This window comes from Microcebus murinus, chromosome 29 (genome assembly GCF_040939455.1).
Source record: "Microcebus murinus isolate Inina chromosome 29, M.murinus_Inina_mat1.0, whole genome shotgun sequence".
In the NCBI taxonomy this organism is placed as follows: Eukaryota; Metazoa; Chordata; class Mammalia; order Primates; family Cheirogaleidae; genus Microcebus; species Microcebus murinus.
The window spans coordinates 10,465,325-10,482,660 of NC_134132.1; the positions used below are offsets into that span (position 1 = coordinate 10,465,325).

At 35.8% G+C, this 17,336-nt stretch overlaps 1 protein-coding gene across 8 annotated transcripts in view; it reads left to right on the forward strand.

The window, feature by feature from the left end:
• FAM13A (family with sequence similarity 13 member A) overlaps nucleotides 1-17,336 on the forward strand; it is a 245,794-nt gene that overhangs the window by 95,686 nt on the left and 132,772 nt on the right. For all 8 annotated transcript variants that reach the window (XM_075998712.1, XM_075998709.1, XM_075998710.1 and 5 more), the window contains one exon: nucleotides 7,552-7,635. In XM_075998712.1, coding sequence (XP_075854827.1) covers nucleotides 7,552-7,635 — 84 coding nt within the window. The remainder of the gene's footprint in view (nucleotides 1-7,551; nucleotides 7,636-17,336) is intronic.

Genomic DNA, 17,336 nt, shown 5'->3' on the forward strand with positions numbered 1-17,336 from the left:
GAAGCTACTTGAGATTATCTCTTTGGCACAAACAGGAAGTTGTTGTGACTCCCAATGAAGCCCTTTTTGTCATGGGGGTAGCCTAATATCTGTTTCTGTTCAGCTGAATGATCAGTAACTCCAAAATTCATTATGGCTTCTGTAGCACATTCATCAGCCTCACTTCCAGACAGGAGGCTTCCCTGGCTTCCTCTATCCCAAGGCCAGGGCAGAGATGAGGGGAAAGGTTTATCTGTGTGGCTCCTTCAGTTTCACTTTCTCCGTCATTCTTTGGGATTGAAACTAAGTCCCTACAGAGTTTATACAGTTTCTGCAATAGTTTAGCCATGCCCACCAGATGTAGTTACCCCAAGGAAACAAATTTTGGATAGACCTCTTAGCACAGATTGGAAAAATCTGTGGTCTGCCAAAGGTCTGATAATATTAACATATATTATATATTTTGGCTCTTGACGTTTCAGTCCATGTTTTGTTAAATTTGGCAAATAGTCTTCACAGTTAAGGCCATTTCTTGCTTCACTCTAAAGGGAACTTTCTTTTCTCTCTTTCATTATTTTGTTTTTTGCAGGTTTCAAGGAAGAAATATAAGTAGAAACATTTTGCCAAACTGGAAGGTCAAGGCTGTATTTCTGACTAACTAGGTTAAGAGAAGTACATCTTTGAAGTAGGCATGTAATAGCCAAACCTTAATTTCTGCAGCTACAGGATAATTCTTGATTTTATCTTCAGAAGATCATCTAAATCCAGACTTTAGTGAAGTCTCTCCCTCTTGTCCACTCAAGAATTAGCTTAATCATCCAGATACTTATATATACAAAATTCAGTGATAAAAGTATGGTTGAAGTAATGGGCCATGGACTCTAAGCCGAATTCATTAAATCCAAGTAATTATTGGATTTATTATGAGCAAAGAAATACAGTAGTGAATAATATAAAAATACATAAAATATAAAAATCTCTGCTCTTATAAATCTTATATTCTAATGTGGATACAAACAATAATAGACAATAAAGAAATGAAAATATGTAGTATGTCAGATGGTGACAAGTTCTGGGGAGAAAAATAAAGCAGGGAAAGGGGGAGAAGTAGGGGAGTGGCATTTGCTTATTTAAATAGGATGGTCAAAATGCTTCATTGATGATAGGATATTTGAGTAGATGTTTGAAGGAAGTGAAGGAGCAAACCATGAAGATACTTGAAAGAAGAGCATTCCAGGCAGGGAGAAAAGCAATACAAAAGCCTGGAGATGTGAGCATACCTGGTCAGTCTGATGAGCAGAGTTGAGAGGCCAATGATGGTTGGATCACAGTGGGCAAGGTGGGAAGTAAAAGGAAATGAAGCCATAGAGGCAATAAGGGACCAGATCACATGCGCTCTTACAGCTCATTGTAAGAACTTTGACTTTTATTGTCAGTGAAGCCATTAACCAGGATTGAGCAGAGCAGTGCCATGATATGACCCCTGTATTAAAAAGTTTACTCTGGCAGGCTCTTGAGAGGGATAGACTTCCTTCCTAGGAAGACTCATTGAGATTTTATCACAGTAGTCCAGGTAAGAAACAATGGCAGCTTGGATTCGGGTGATGGTAGTGAAGGTTGGTGAGAAGAGTTGAGGACAAGTTAGAGCAACATGATAGGAGGTAGTAGATACCCCAGTTAGGCTAACAAATGTTTAACGTAGGAGTAGATGAGCAAGCAAGCAGGAAGAATAGGGGCTATGAAGAGAGAGTGGGAAATTTACATTCATGATTTTAGCAGTTGAGGAATCTGGAGTGATAATGAGGTTTATGTTGTATTTATGAGCATGAGTGTCTTAAGTGAAGAAGAGAAAATCATGGGAAAGGAGATGGCAAAGGTATGGGAAATAATGATATTGATGATTTGTTCTTATTGACCCTGAATTTACCCAGAAGAGTGGTAGATGCTGAGATAGGAAGATATGAGCCTGGTTTGTCTAGATATCCACTTTGTGTATAAATAAAATGACTATATATATTGGGTAGGATTCATATAGCACCTCATATAGATGTACATACCATAAAATAATGCGATTAATGTTGCTAAATATCTAGAAGCATCTCTATGGGTATGACTATATTTCAAATAAACATCTTGTGAGACTGTCTTTATTAGACAACATTGCTATTGATCATTATGTCTTTGGGAATTTAAAAATTGTCTTCAAAACATGTCATTCACATGCCATATTTTTATGTATATCATTGGACTTGGAAATCTTTGTACTTTAATGCTTTATTTGATTATGGGAAATAATAGTCATTTTGGGCTATGGCATATCACTGAGTTGGGGTGTGGTGATTATATATTAACTCTGAGTTTAAGATTTAAATTTGGCTATAAAATAATTATGCTGATTTTCTTATGTGACTCATAAGCAAACCCTCAAAACAGTTATTTAAAAATGCTTTGAGCAAAACCAAAATATTAGAATGGCCTTCCACAGTGATTAGTTTGAAGGAAGTACTCACTTATTAATATATGTTATGGTAAGTTTGATTACAAAGTTCAATTTTTTTTTTTACATTTGAGTTTCAGGTCAAAAAGTTCAATCTTATGTAGAGTCAGAGTCACTTGTCACATAAACTAATGTATCATGTAATATTGCTGAACCATTTTGCATACCTTTTTTATGCTCAAAAACATTGCATGGCTTCATTTTCATTTAGGGTCACAGCCTAAGCACAATTAACTTAAGCAAATGTTTGTTCACTTTTGTCTTATTTAATGCAAAGCTACTCTGTGCAAAGCTCTGGATTGTGTGCTAGGGAGCTTCAGAAAGTGAATAAGACATGTCCCTGTCCCTACGGGAGCTTATAGTCTACAACAAACAAAGTCAGTGCAGGAAAACAAAGGGGCAAAAGGGAATTAAAAGGGGTTTATGCCAGACATGTATTATCTAATTTACTTCTCACAATAACCTTGTAAAGTAAGTAATCTCAATACCACTTTACAAATGGGGAAATCTGGGGAGTAGATTGTTCAAGGTCACACAGCAGTAAATGACAGAGCTGGACTTTGAAATCAAGAAAGTACTGATTAGAGGCCAACTAGAGAAATAACCAAAATCTTGGAGTTTTAAATTGGACCATAAGCATTTATACATTTATTCATTCAGTGAGTGTGTTTTGTATTAATAGCAACTTAGTGTCAGGGAAGTACTTTTGAACTCTGTTTTTCTGACTCTAGTTCCTGTATGTTTTCACTGTTCTTAGCCTTTTCTGTAGTCTCTCAAGAATACTGCAGACTTCTGGGCAGCAGGGAGTAATAACAGGGAATATAAATATTTTGGATTTTTGTTGTTGTTTACTTGTTTTTAATTTGGTTGTATTGTTTCTTCCTTTTGTGTGGGTAAATTTATATAGTGGGAATGACTAACTTGTACCCACCAAAATCTATGTGTAATAATTTTGAGCATCTGTTAACTTAGAGGTAGCACTAAATTAGAATTCATTTGCAATTTTCTTCAGATTAAATCCTTCTTTGGATAGTGGTTATAATTTTTTGATAGGTTCTGAAATTGAAGGTTAAAAGATATTCAATGATATTTAGGAAAGGCAAAGATAAAATCCCATGAAGAATGCTGTTTTCTTGATGACTCAAATGGGCACTTTCTAATAGTGGAAACTGATTAGATTAACAGGAAATGTAAAGCATTAAGTAATGAAAGTAATATTAAAAGTTATTGCCTAGCCAGAGTGCTTTTATGGCTCCAATTTTAATATCATAGTCATATATTTATAATTCAGATTGCTAAAAATTTTTTCTCCCCAGACATTTTGTTTTATAGAGTGATTACAGATAAACACTAGAAAGTCATGTCTCCTCAGGAATCATTAGAATTGATTAGATATATCTGCCAAGTGTTAAATTCCTCCTTTCCTATAATGGAGAATATTTAACAGAATACAGACTAAATTGCTTTTGCTTATGAAAATACCATTATGCTATGTAACCTTTAAACTGTTGGCAGTGAGATGGCAATACTTTGGAACTGACATCTCAGAAGTTGCCTACTTTAAATCATCATACCATGTGTATTTGGCAAATAGGAGACACTCAGTAAATGGCGAGCAAATATTTGCAGATTTTCAAAGACTACTTATATTTGCTATAGAACTAAATTTCTGATATTTTTCTTCAGTTGATTTGCTAGGAATGGAAGTTATGCTTCTGTGGGCCAGAGGGACCTAGTAATGAACATCCCTTCAGGGGCGGGCCTTAACCAGTGACTGAGGAGTGTGGGGGTGTAAATTCACCACTGCTTTACTCATTGATTGAATCGTTCCTGGATGTGTGTTTTATACTGTTCCCAGAGCTTTCTCCTAAGTTTAAGTGTCAGAACCACTGTAGTAGCTTAATAATGACATTCCTTCTTGGCTTTCTTCCCTCTATTATCACCCCCATTCCTCTGCTGAGTAACCAATTAGCACATAAACTGCTAGTTCTCAATTCCTATGTCAATATCTGCTGCTGGTTGGGTCAGTGTGGGTCCAACTAAGGCATCTCAAATTCTGCTCCCTCTAACTGCACTCCAGGTGCAGTTCATTCCCATTTCCTTTGTTGTCTTATGGCACTTTCTTTCTTCTGTTAGAACTTTCTGCCTTGGATGAATTGTTGTTTTCTCTTACGTTGTATTATAAGTTCATCAAGGGTAAAAACAATAGCTTATATTTACTTTTATATTGGCCTTTCTCTAAAAGTTCTGGAACAACTCATACATTCTTGTGTCTTCCAAAACACTTATTCTGGTTCTTTATATTTGCTGAAAATGTCCATTAAATTGTACCATATTTGTCCAAATGAAAGTTAAATTTACTTCAGGAAAGTCATATTAACTATCCTGGGCATTAATAATTATTTACATTTCTAGTGCATATAATAAAAGTTTGCTTAACAGACTTCCACCTACCTAATTTGCATATGAATCAATTCTCTCATTCCTTTTCAAGACATACTGTTGACTGTTCATGGCAACTATGAATATTTGTGACTAAGAGGTTACTCTCTTATATACCTGCTCATTGCCAGTTTTACTATATGCTGACCAGAAATCAATTGTGTTTGTTTCCAAACCTGTTTATGCCAATTATTATTTTTACAGTGTTTATATAATTAAACAAATGCAACAATACAGCTATTTCTAGGAAAATGCTTACTGCATGGGAGGGGGCCAGTGTTTCAGTACCATTCTGGTGGGGTATGAGGATTGCAACTCTGAACAGGTGTGGTTTGTCTTTTTGTCAATAAGTATTGCTTCTTCCTAGAGCCAGATCTCTTGACTCCCGGTTCAGTTCTCTGACTGCTAAACTTTACTTTGTCTCTGTTGTCTGAATTTAAAGTCATAAAACAAAAAATAAACATAATTCACATAGATAACATTTTCAGATAAAAGTTTAGAAAAAATGCTTTCAGAATTTTATAGGGAGAAGCTATCAGCCTCGTAGTGCTCGTTAACTCACAAGGACAGAGAGGGAAAATAGGAGTAATAAAGAAATACTATCATTTCTATTTTGTGCATAAGGAAGAAAGAATTATAAGCATTTGTAAACTCTCATTTATAAACAAAGGTCAACCATTTCTATTCATTTGCCTTAACAGTCAGCCTTGTTTTTTCTCATCACATTCTACCATTTACATACCAGTAATTTTTAAAAGGGGGCACAAGCATTAAACATAATTATATTATCCAACTGTGGCCAAATTATGCAATGGATTATGCAGTTAATCACTTGGCTCTTCTAAATGTCATGCTGGATATAGTCTATCCCTCTCATAGTGAGTCAGAAGCAGGCATGGGCTCATTCACTATTTCCAGCAAGTGGCTTACTACCACCAGCAGGTGCTATAACTGGTGGGAACGGGTAAGACCAGAATGCATACTTATTTGGGCTTCTCAGAAATGTACCCTTTGGTCCTTACCTAGGGCTGTACACGAGGCCATAGGCAGCTGAGAGTGTTGGCAACACCTGCAGCTACCCCCCCAGCTTAGAAGAGGCTTCCGAGTCCCTACAAGTCTGGGAATGTTTGTTCTTAGCACAAACCCAAGAACAGGTGCTGTTCTGTGGTCCGGGCACGAGTCTCAGCTCCGACGCTGTCTGTGTGATCTTGGGCATGTCACCTCAGGATCCAAGTCTGTCATCTGTAAAATTAAAACCATCAACTAGTTGGCGCTTTAAAAAACTCTTTTGGCTCTAAAATGCTGACTCCACTGCTTAGTGGTTTAAGATGTCAAGTGGATGAGAAGTAGTATAGAAAGGTAATGAGAGCTCAGGCCTTAAAAGTCATACAGAACCATCTTTGAGTCCTGTGTCACACTGGGGAAGTTTACTTAACTTCTGTAAGCTTTCGTTGTGTTATCCTTAAAAGGGTGATGATGAATGACAGTAGTTGCCAGTTCATAGGGTTATTGGGAGCAAAAATGGCATTGTGAATGCAAAATCTTTAGCACAGTGCCTTACACATTATAAGATTTAATATTTATTAGCAAGTAATATTGTTATTTTCTTTAGGGAAATTTTATCCTAATAATACATGAAGTAAATGAATATAATTCTGTGAATTTAGTAATATTGTAAAGTATACAGACTAAATTTTTTTAAGAGTATAATAATTAGCTAAAAAGGAAACAAAATCTATGATTTAGATTACTGAATGGTAGGCATGGTAAGGGAAAAAATGGGATACAGAGGATTATGGAGCGAGTAAAAGAAAATTGACTTTCTCCTTAGCTTTGTTTTGTCTGTAATCTTTTTATGTACTATTTTCCTATTTCAATGTGAAGATAGACGCATCTATGGGAAATTTATCTAAGTTAATGGCTGTTCAGAAGTGAGGCCCTACATTATTGAAAAACCAAACAAGATTATTGTTTCTGTTTATCATGTAGGAATAAATAGTAAATCTCTATAACTCCGTCTAAGCCACCTCCTTGTAATTTCTGCCATTATTTTTGCAAATTTTGTTTTGGTGTGACCCAAGGACTTAGAAATTTAATAATTTCAGAAACAGATACTCATATATTTTTCCTCAGTTGTGGTATTAGTATGAAACTATCATTATGCATTAGTGGTTTGCTAAATTATCTGAAGGAATTTAAGATAAAGTATGTAAAGAGTCAGAACCCATCTATAAAGTACTATGAGGGAAGTTGGCAACTTTAAGTTTGTTGGTTGATATCTTGGAGAATTAACTATTCATTTATCAAAAGAAGAGGTAAATTGTCTGTAGTGGATATGTATGTGAAAAAGTGACAGTGCAGGTAAGATTTCTAATGCTCATCTCTGAACGTAGATGTCCTGTGTGCCCTGCAACTCCTCCATCATTGCCTTATCCTACTTTACTGTTGTGTGTGACACATAAGAGAAGAAAAGTTTTGACTCCTCACTTTGGTCTCACCAGCTTCTGATGTGATCAGCTCAATCCAGAAATGCCTTGTCTCCCTTAAAAATTGCTTTTTACTACCTTGTGATTATTTCTGGAAAGGGTAAATGTTCCTTAATCTCTAATGTTTCTTTTATACTTCTTTTATAGGAGGCCAGTTGTAAGAACTCTCTACCCATCATTTTAACAAAGGGCTTAGAAAGAGACATGCCCAAACCACCTCCAAAAATCAAGGTAAACTATATCTGCTCTTCAGGCCTACCCTGTGAAACCTTTAGCATGGCTCTTCATGCTCTTGTTTTCCATGCTCTGTTGTTTGCATTTCCTTCATCCTTTCTTGTTTTTTGGGTTTTTTGTTTTTGAGGCAGAAACCTGGTGATATAAAAAGCACTTTTGGTATAGAACATTTCATTTAAAGTTATATTCATCCAAAAAAATCTCAGGACACTGCTGTTACTTAACAGACGTTGATAATTTTTAGCATTTGGTTTTACTTCTGCTTAATCAAATTTTTCCAGCCTCCAACTTAGGAAATAATGAAGTATAGTAGATCTTCCCAAGGTACTTGTGAGCATAATAGAAATGCATGAGATAGTTTTTCTCTCCTGTGGGTAAAGTAAAATGTCCAGCTGTAATGTTTCTTTTTCAAAATAGAAATCACTTTATTGATTTTTTCATAGTTATAAAAGTAACACATGGTGAATAGAAAGTTTTTAGTAGATTTTAATAAGAAAATATAAGAACTATCATGGCTGTAACAGAATAAAGGGTCTAATATGTAAAATTGTGTTTCCTTTATTAACTCCAAAATGCACATAATTGTTTTTGCCATTAAAAAGAAAAACTCCTTTAACCCCAAATATGTTAGGAGATTTTGGTCATATGTCCACTCAGAAAAGTGATTGCATTAGTTTTATAGCCCCTTACTTTTCTGATCTTTAATTTCTTTTGAGTATAACTTCTATTTACTATGTATATATAATACTTCTAACTGGCCACTATGGCATTTATAAAGCTACTTTTTTTCCGGTTCTAAGACAGATGTTCTCCAAACTTTCTTGAGTCAATGATAGGCAAAATTTAAAAGAATTCTATCCTTTGATATTAATTGCAAGTTACTATAAAAATAATTGTGGCTTTTTTTTCAAAGGCAATTCAAGCAAAGTATCAAGCCATTACTGTTGTATTTGTGGCAAGAGTGTACAATTTATTTTTTAAAAAATAAAAATATCTTTCCTTATAAAACTTTTTCTACCATGATATTTTTAGAAAAGTATTTCAACTATCTATCATGGTTTCCTTTACATATTCAAATTATTTTTTTTATCTTTTTCACTGAAATATTTGTGTGTGCAATAATTAATTCAAATGTATAGTAGAAATTTGGTTGACTGAGCAGTTAATAAAAATTCAATGTTAAAAATATACTCATAAAACAAATGCATTGAAAAAATGCATAGGATTTAAGGAAAAAATTATAGAATTTAAGGAACATTTTTAGGTAACATTTGCTTATTAATTCAAAGTAGTTATATTGATATAACTACTTTGAGGTGATGAGACCCTATGAACCACTTCCTAAATGAAAGGTATTCTTGAAACTGGTCATAAAAATTATTTGAAAGGAGTCTATTACTTTCATGAAATTAATCTCATTTGGAATATTTTAGTCACATACAGAATCAATAATTAATGTGCACACTTACTGTCCTCCCTTCCATCTGTCCCCCTGTATGATTTATGTATGACCCAACTAATTTAATAGAAAAATTATTTTAATTGGTTAAGTCTTGGTTTGTGACTTTAGCTTCTTTGTGACCTTACATGAACAAGTTTAAGTTTACATGAGTAAACTAAGCTATGCTTAGGTTTGGGTGATTATAATCTTTGTAATTTCAAATCCCAGAAATGAAGCAGAGCATGTGAGCCAGAAGAGATTATTTAGGCACTATCTCTGTCACCAAGATTTTATCTTAAAATCTTTTTTCTCCGCAGTTGATATTTGAAAGCTAAAGCTGAGGACACCTTAAAAACATGGTTGGTGTGTTCTTTCTAGAGTGACTTTAGTGACCTATGAGATTGATGTGTATCCGTGGTATTAAAGTTACTCCGTTTGGCCCTCACTGCTGTCTTTCTCAGACATCTCTAGTTACAGCTGCGTTTGCCTTGGGCAGCTAAGTATTTCTGATCCCCATATAGGCTAGAGATGGAAAATGGTAATCCAGAAATGGCCTATGTCCACTGGCTCTGGAGATGTCTCTCTAGTATAAGCCATCTGTCCCTGTGTGTGTTCCTTCTGCCAGCTGTTGTCTCTGCTCTTGGGCAATGGGAAGGGTCATATTTCTCTTGCTTAGGTAGGAAAGCCACTTTCTGATTTGAATCCAAGATGGAAAAAAAAAAAAACTTGATACCTCCATTTCATAATGCCATGACACCTCTGGATGCGTAATGATTCCCAGCCCTGCTAGGTCAAGGACATACTCATCTAACTGTTTCATACCCAGTACTGTGTAGACTGTATATGCCAAAAAATAATTGGAATAGATGACACAGAAGATAACATCAAATAGATTTTGAGATAAAGAGGTACGGAATATACAGAGACACACAGCTTCTTGTAACCTAGTGCAGTCATGACTACAAGAGGAAACAGAAAGTCTTTTTCTACTGAACACAGAAGTCATGGCTCTAAGAAGGCCTCACAACCTGTATTCATTCCTCACTTTATAAACCCTAAAAAGGATTCAGTGACCTGAGAGAAGAAAGTGATCTTCCTTCTCTCTTCCTTTAGGGTATACGGTAGACCTTCCCGCTATAGTTGTTACATTCTTGACGTCAGCAAAAAACTCAAGGTCAGGTCATTGTATGAGGATGAATACCAGATTCATTCCGTGCTAGGATAAAGGTATAAAATAAGCAATGATCCATTAATATTTCCTTCCTGACTTTTATCAGTGGATTAAAAATGTACTGATAAAAGTTAAAATTATAAGCACATAATAGCTTTGGTTAGTCATTGGATTTTCCTAATGCTTTTATAGATGTTTCCTTATTAAGGAGAGTCAATATTAACTCTAAAATGTGTGACAAAGTTAATGCAGTTGGTCAAGTAAACAGTAGAAACAACTATTAAATTATTTTTCTTTTCAAAGGTTAATGATTTCAGGGACCATGAATCATTTAAGGAGATTTTCTTTGATGATGAGATGTCACAGTTGTATTTTCTCAAATGTTTTTAAAAATGCCTTCACTTATTAGCAATGTAAACCAGACACTTAAAATAATATAGGGTTTTGAGAAAATTAGTGACAATGTAATATAATCTTCAAAATACAAATTAATAGAAAAAGTAACTTAAGCATTGAAGTTTCAAGTTCCCAAGTTATTTTTAAATTATTGCTAATGGATATACATGTATTTTATGTTGCTTTTATTAATGTGTACATTCTAATTAGTGTTCTACTTTTTCCAGTTAACGTTATTTCCACCATGTGATTCTATGTATCAACCTAGTTTGCATGCTTATTTCTTTAGTAAGAGTAATAGTATACAAATACTGTGTATCAATAAAAAATTTTTTTTAATTTTTAAAAAGTAATAGTAGTAATAGAAATAATAGTGATGATGATAACTAACGTTGATCAGGTGTCAAGCACTGTACTAACTACTTAACATATATTATTATTTTATTTATTTTATTTTTTTTTTGAGACAGAGTCTCGCTTTGTTGCCCAGGCTAGAGTGAGTGCCGTGGCATCAGCCTAGCTCACACCAACCTCAAACTCCTGGGCTCAAGCGATCCTCCTGCCTCAGCCTCCTGAGTAGCTGGGACTACAGGCATGTGCCACCATTCCTGGCTAATAATTTGTTTCTGTATATATTAGTTGGCCAATTAATTTCTTTCTATTTGATAGTAGAGACAGGGTCTCGCTCTAGTAATCCGCCCGCCTCAGCCTCCCAGAGTGCTAGGATTACAGGCGTGAGCCACCACTCCCGGCCTACTTAACGTATATTATCCCATCTAATATTCATAATATTTCATGTATTGTCATATATTTAGCCATTTTGAATATTTGGGACTATTTCTAATTGATCATTAATATAAAAAGCACAAACATAAAGTTAAGAATAACTTTGAAACGTGGAAGAGTATAGATTTTAGATTTCATTGCCTGAAGTAGAATTAAAGGATATAAGTAATTTTATGACCGATGTACTCTAGTGTACAGTCTCTCCTCCCCTTTTAACACTATTTTAAAATTAATATTTATCATTTCCATCCATATTATTGTAGGCTAACTGCATATCTATATTATTTATACACAATATATATTATAGTTTTTCATGTTTTAAAACTTCATATAAAAATAGTATGCAGAGCACTCCTCCTGCAGCTTCCTTTTTTAAATTTTCTTTTCAATATGTTCTATTCACTTTCAGCCATTGTTATGTTTTTTCCCCCCAATACTTAGGTTGTCTCCAATATTTTGCTATTACAAACTTTAAGTGAATAATTTTTCTTTTTTTTTTTTTTTTTTTTTTTTTTTTTTTTTTTTTTTTTTTTTTTTTTGAGACAGAGTCTCGCTTTGTTTCCCAGGCTAGAGTGAGTGCCCTGGCGTGAGCCTAGCTCACAGCAACCTCAGACTCCTGGGCTCAAGTGATCCTCCTGCCTCAGCCTCCCGAGTAGCTGGGACTACAGGCATGCGCCACCATGCCCGGCTAATTTTTTCTATGTATATTAGTTGGCCAATTAATTTCTTTTTTATTTATAGTAGAGACGAGGTCTCGCTCTTGCTCAGGCTGGTTTCGAACTCCTGACCTTGAGCAATCCGCCTGCCTCGGCCTCCCAGAGTGCTAGGATTATAGGCGTGAGCCATTGCTCCCGGCCAAGTGAATAATTTTTAAGTGAATAATTTTCACTTGATTCATTTTATGCACATGGGTCATAAGCATGTACATCTTTAACTCGTCCAGACATTACAAGCGCCTCTTAGGATGTTGCACCAGTTTGCATGCTAACAGTTCTTGTATGATTGTTTCCATTTTTCACGTCCTCACCACCCACTAATGGCAGAGATTTTGTTGTTTTTTTCTCAATCTAACGGGTAGGAGATGCATCTTGTTACTGCCTTAATTTTAACTTCTCTAATATCTAGTTGTGCTGGAGACATTAGTAACTGAATATCCATTTTTGCCAGCCCCTTGCAGTTATGTGGGGCCAGCCAACTATTTTTGGCCAATAGGCTACAAGCAGAAGTTACAAAAGTTTTTGCATGACTCTCCAGCCATTTCTTTGTGTACAGCAACTAGACAGTGGAGCATGGATCTTTTAGTGACTTTGTGTTGCCCCCATCAACTTACACTGGATCTGTGTCATGACCAAGAAATAGACTTCTGTTTCGTTAAGCTACTGAGATTTTTGGGTTAATTTGTGACTTCATCATAATGTAATCTATCCTGATTAATACAAGTGGGCAGCTTTTCATGTTTATGTTTTCATATGTTTATTAACCTTTGGTCATATCTTGATTATTAATGTGTACTGCTTTTTTCTGCTGTTGACAGTTTTACTGTTGGATTGTTTGCCTTTTTTTTTTTTTTTTTTTTTTTTTTTTGAGACAGAGTCTCACTTTGTTGTCCAGGCTAGAGTGAGTGCCGTGGCATCAGCCTAGCTCACAGCAACCTCAAACTCCTGGGCTTGAGTGATCCTTCTGCCTCAGCCTCCCGAGTAGCTGGGACTACAGGCATGCGCCACCATGCCCGGCTAATTTTTTATATACATATCAGTTGGCCAATTAATTTCTTTCTATTTATAGTAGAGACGGGGTCTCGCTCTTGCTCAGGCTGGTTTTGAACTCCTGACTTTGAGCAATCCGCCCGCCTCGGCCTCCCAAGAGCTAGGATTACAGGCGTGAGCCACAGCGCCCGGCCTTGTTTGCCTTTTTCTTAATGATTTGTAGGAGTTTGTTAGTTGTGTTCAGTTGTATGTGTTCCAAATACCTTCTCTCAAAGTTTTGGTTTTCTTTATAATACCCAAAGTAGCATTATCTTTTCCTCTGCCTTCCAAATCTTGTGGGAATTCCTCTCACTGGAAGAAATTAACCAGAACCTTACTGGCAAGAGATTCTGGGAGATGCAGTTTCCAGGCTTTATGCCCCGCAGTACAAAACTGTTTTATAAAATCATGTGAGGCCGGACCGGGTGACTCACACTTGTAATCCTAGCCCTGTGGGAAGCCGAGGTGGCAGGATCACTTGAGGTCAGAAGTTCGAGACCAGCCTGAGCAAGAGCGAGACCCTGTCTCTACCAAAAATAGAAAAATTAGCCAGACATGGTGGTATGCACTTGTGGTCCCAGCTGCTCGAGAAGCTGAGATAGGAGGATCCCTTGAGCCCAGGAGGATTTTGAGGTTGCTGTGAGCGAGGCTGATGCCACAGCACTCTAGCTCAGGCAACAGAGTGAGATTCTGTGTCAAACAAGCAAACAAACAAATTTCAAATAAGTGAATTAGATTATATATGCTATAAAATTGTTTAGAGCTGGCTGCATGAAAGAGATAGAATTTAAGTTGAATTTTTAAAAAGAAGAATTGGAAACTAGACAGAGGAAGGATTTCAGATAGAATGGCATAAGCAAAGACTAGAAGAAGAAAGTGAGCATCTTATACTTTGATCAGAGTTTATAGACTAGACTAGTATGAGTGGAATGTTTATGAAGGAAAGTAATAGAAGACAAATTCTGAAAGGTAGGCTGTAGCCAAATTGTAGAGGGGTTTGATTGCTAAATCTTACATAAAGATTGCCTTGCTGTGTGATAAAATTTATTAAGCAAAAATAAATAGTAAACAGAAAACAAAATTAAAGAATAAAAGGAAATTTATTTTTCTTTCTCAGAGGGTTTTAGAAAAATAACTGAAAGACACAAATGTGAACAAAAGGATAATAATTATTATTTTTGCTGGGTCAGATAACTAGAGAAGGAAGATGTTAATGAAAGATCTTTGGCCTCAGAGTCATAGGGAAGCAACTGTGTCTCCTAATAGTGATATATTATTGGGCACATTACAGAGTATATTGTGATCTCAGTATTCTAATTTATAAGAAGGATAATATATAATAATAATATAGGTAGGTGTCACTTCTTGCGTATTTACTATATGCTAGACACTGAAAAATACTTCTCATGTTACTTCATTAAGTCCTTACAACACTGTAGAATAGAAATGATTCCTATCAGTCTGGATAGTCTTGGTTATACTTCAGTAATAAACAATCCTAGTATCATAATGGCTTAGAACATTTTTTCTTTCTCGTACTGCCTGTCCAGTTTACATTGACAAGAAGGCACTATGTGTACTGGTCACTCAGGGCCTGGACTGACGCAGCAGCCCATCACAATTGTAACCAGTTACTCTGGTTAGGAAGAGGAAAAAGAAAGCGTTCTATAGGATCTTGCATTGGCAATTAAATGCCCTGGCCCAGAAGTGATTCCATCATTTCTGTTCAGAACTCAATGGCATTGCCCCAATCGCATTGCCCCAACCAGCCACAATGAGGCAGGAAAGATAATCCTAGGATATGCCTGGAAGGAGTGACAATTTTACCAGTATTTGGTAAACAGCAGTAACATTCTACCACATTTTCCATAGGTGTGAACACAGAGACTTAGAGAGGCTGGTTAACTTCCCCAAAGTTGTAGGAATGATAAACGTCAAATATATTTGATCCAAAAGCTCAAACTCCTCACCCTATATTGCCTCCCATCTCTATAGTCCTATCTCCTCTGCCATGTTGTTCTACCAGCTTTGCACAGTTGTTGTGAAGATCAAAGATAATATACTGTATTTAAATAATTGGTATACTGCCTGGGACTTAATAAGTACATAGGGCTTAGTGAAAGTTACCTTTTTTTGTTCTTATTTTACTTCCTAACCCATTGTTTAGAGCCTTTATTAAGTGCAAAAGCTCTAACATGTTTTTATACTAATAGTATATTGTTCCCCATGATGACAGCAGCTATTCTCAGCTATTAACATTAGATGTGTTTTGTATGAAAAGGCATCTGATTGCTCACAACTTCTTATTCCCAACATCCATTCTGAAGACCATTTTATATGTCAGCCACACTGTTGAGAATGCAGTTCTCTATCAGGCCAGCCTGCCAAACTCAAAAGTAATTAGTTAAATAGACTTCAGCAGGGTATCCTAGAAATCTAACACCTTACCTACCATGTGGATATTGCTATGGAAAATTCCATGTTAAGTTTTCATTCCATCAGGCCCCATAAGTTTTTACTTTTGCTCATTATAATAGCAATGTGTGCCCTACACTGTCAGGAGCAAATGTAAAATCTACTGGGGACTCTTGTACTCAGATTTCATGTGCATTAAATAGCTTATAAATGATAAGATTCCTAAAGCAGTCGCTAAATATTGCCTTAATTCTTGCAGTCCTAAGTAATTAGCCATACCTAGTAATTATATTGAAAGCCAATATTGACACTGTTCAAGCTTACTTGTGCGTGTCAAATGTTAATGGAATGAATTTTAAATAAGAAAACAAAGTTCTAAATATTGAATATAACTTGACTAATTGATTTATTGAAATAACTGTGTTTTCTATTTTAAGACATACGATGAGTAGAAAATAAAGAAAGTTCATTAATCTGTGTCTACACGAGAAAAATACATTACTGGTGTAGTACCTCCATTGACTTTTTCTAATTCCAGTTTCCAAATTAAATAGATTATGACTTCTATAAACAGTCTTTTTATGGAACTAGAATGTCAGGAAAGTACCAAATTTCTTTCACTAAAGTAGATCATTCCCTAGGAGGGAATGAGCCAGAAATGTTCAGAAGGACAAAGGATTTATTCTTCTAACTAAATAAACTCAGAGTGAGCAGCGCTATTGTCCCACTGAGAGGAACCTTGTTAAGGGCTGTATACAGTATAAGGGATGAGAAGTATAAGAATTGAGGGGAAAGTAGAAGTGAACCGAAGAGTATTTTAAATAAGAGATCAGGAATCATAAGTTTAAATCTTTTTAAGTAGACAGTAGGGAGCAATTGAAGTTTTTTTGTTACCATTTCTTCATGATAAAAGTCAAATAACATTGCAAAAACCGCCCCCCCCAAAAATCAGGCAATAGAGGACAGAAGCAAAAACCCAGCCTTCCCTGCTCTACCTGTATTAATACCTGTTAGCATTTTGATGTATAATATTTTGCCTCTTTTTCTATGTGTATATGAATATGTTCAAGAAAGATACATTCACGTTTTACAAGCATTTTATTTTCTGCCTTTTCTCCTTAATATAAGCATGTTCAATGTTAGTTCAAGCCTTGTAATAACAGTGATCATAATTCTCATATTGCTGTATTTCAGATGTTTTCAGAATTATAATATTATTCTTTTTTTTTTTTTTTTTTTTGGAGACAGAGTCTCACTCTGTTGCCTGGACTAGAGTGCTGTTGGCATCGGCCTAGCTCACAGCAACCTCCAACTCCTGGGCTCAAGTGATCCTCTTCTGCCTCAGCCTCCCGAGTAGCTGGGACTACAGGCATACACCACCATGCCTGGCTATTTTTTCTATATGTTTTTAGTTGGCCAATTAATTTCTTTCTATTTTTACTAGAGACTGGGTCTCACTCTTGTTCAGGCTGGTTTCAAACTCCTGACCTTGAGCGATCCTCCCGCCTTGGCCTCCCAGAGTGCTAGGGTTACAGACGTGAGTGACCATGCCCAGCTATATTCAATATTATAAATACTGCTCGGGTAAACATTTTTTAGCATAAGATTTATTTTTTAGAATCATTCCTCAGGTTAGATTGCTCAAAGCGGATTCACTAGTCCAAATGGTATAAATATTTTTATGGTCCTTAAAACCTAGTGCTAAATTAAATTTTTGCCAAGAGCAGCCTCCTCTGACCCCAGG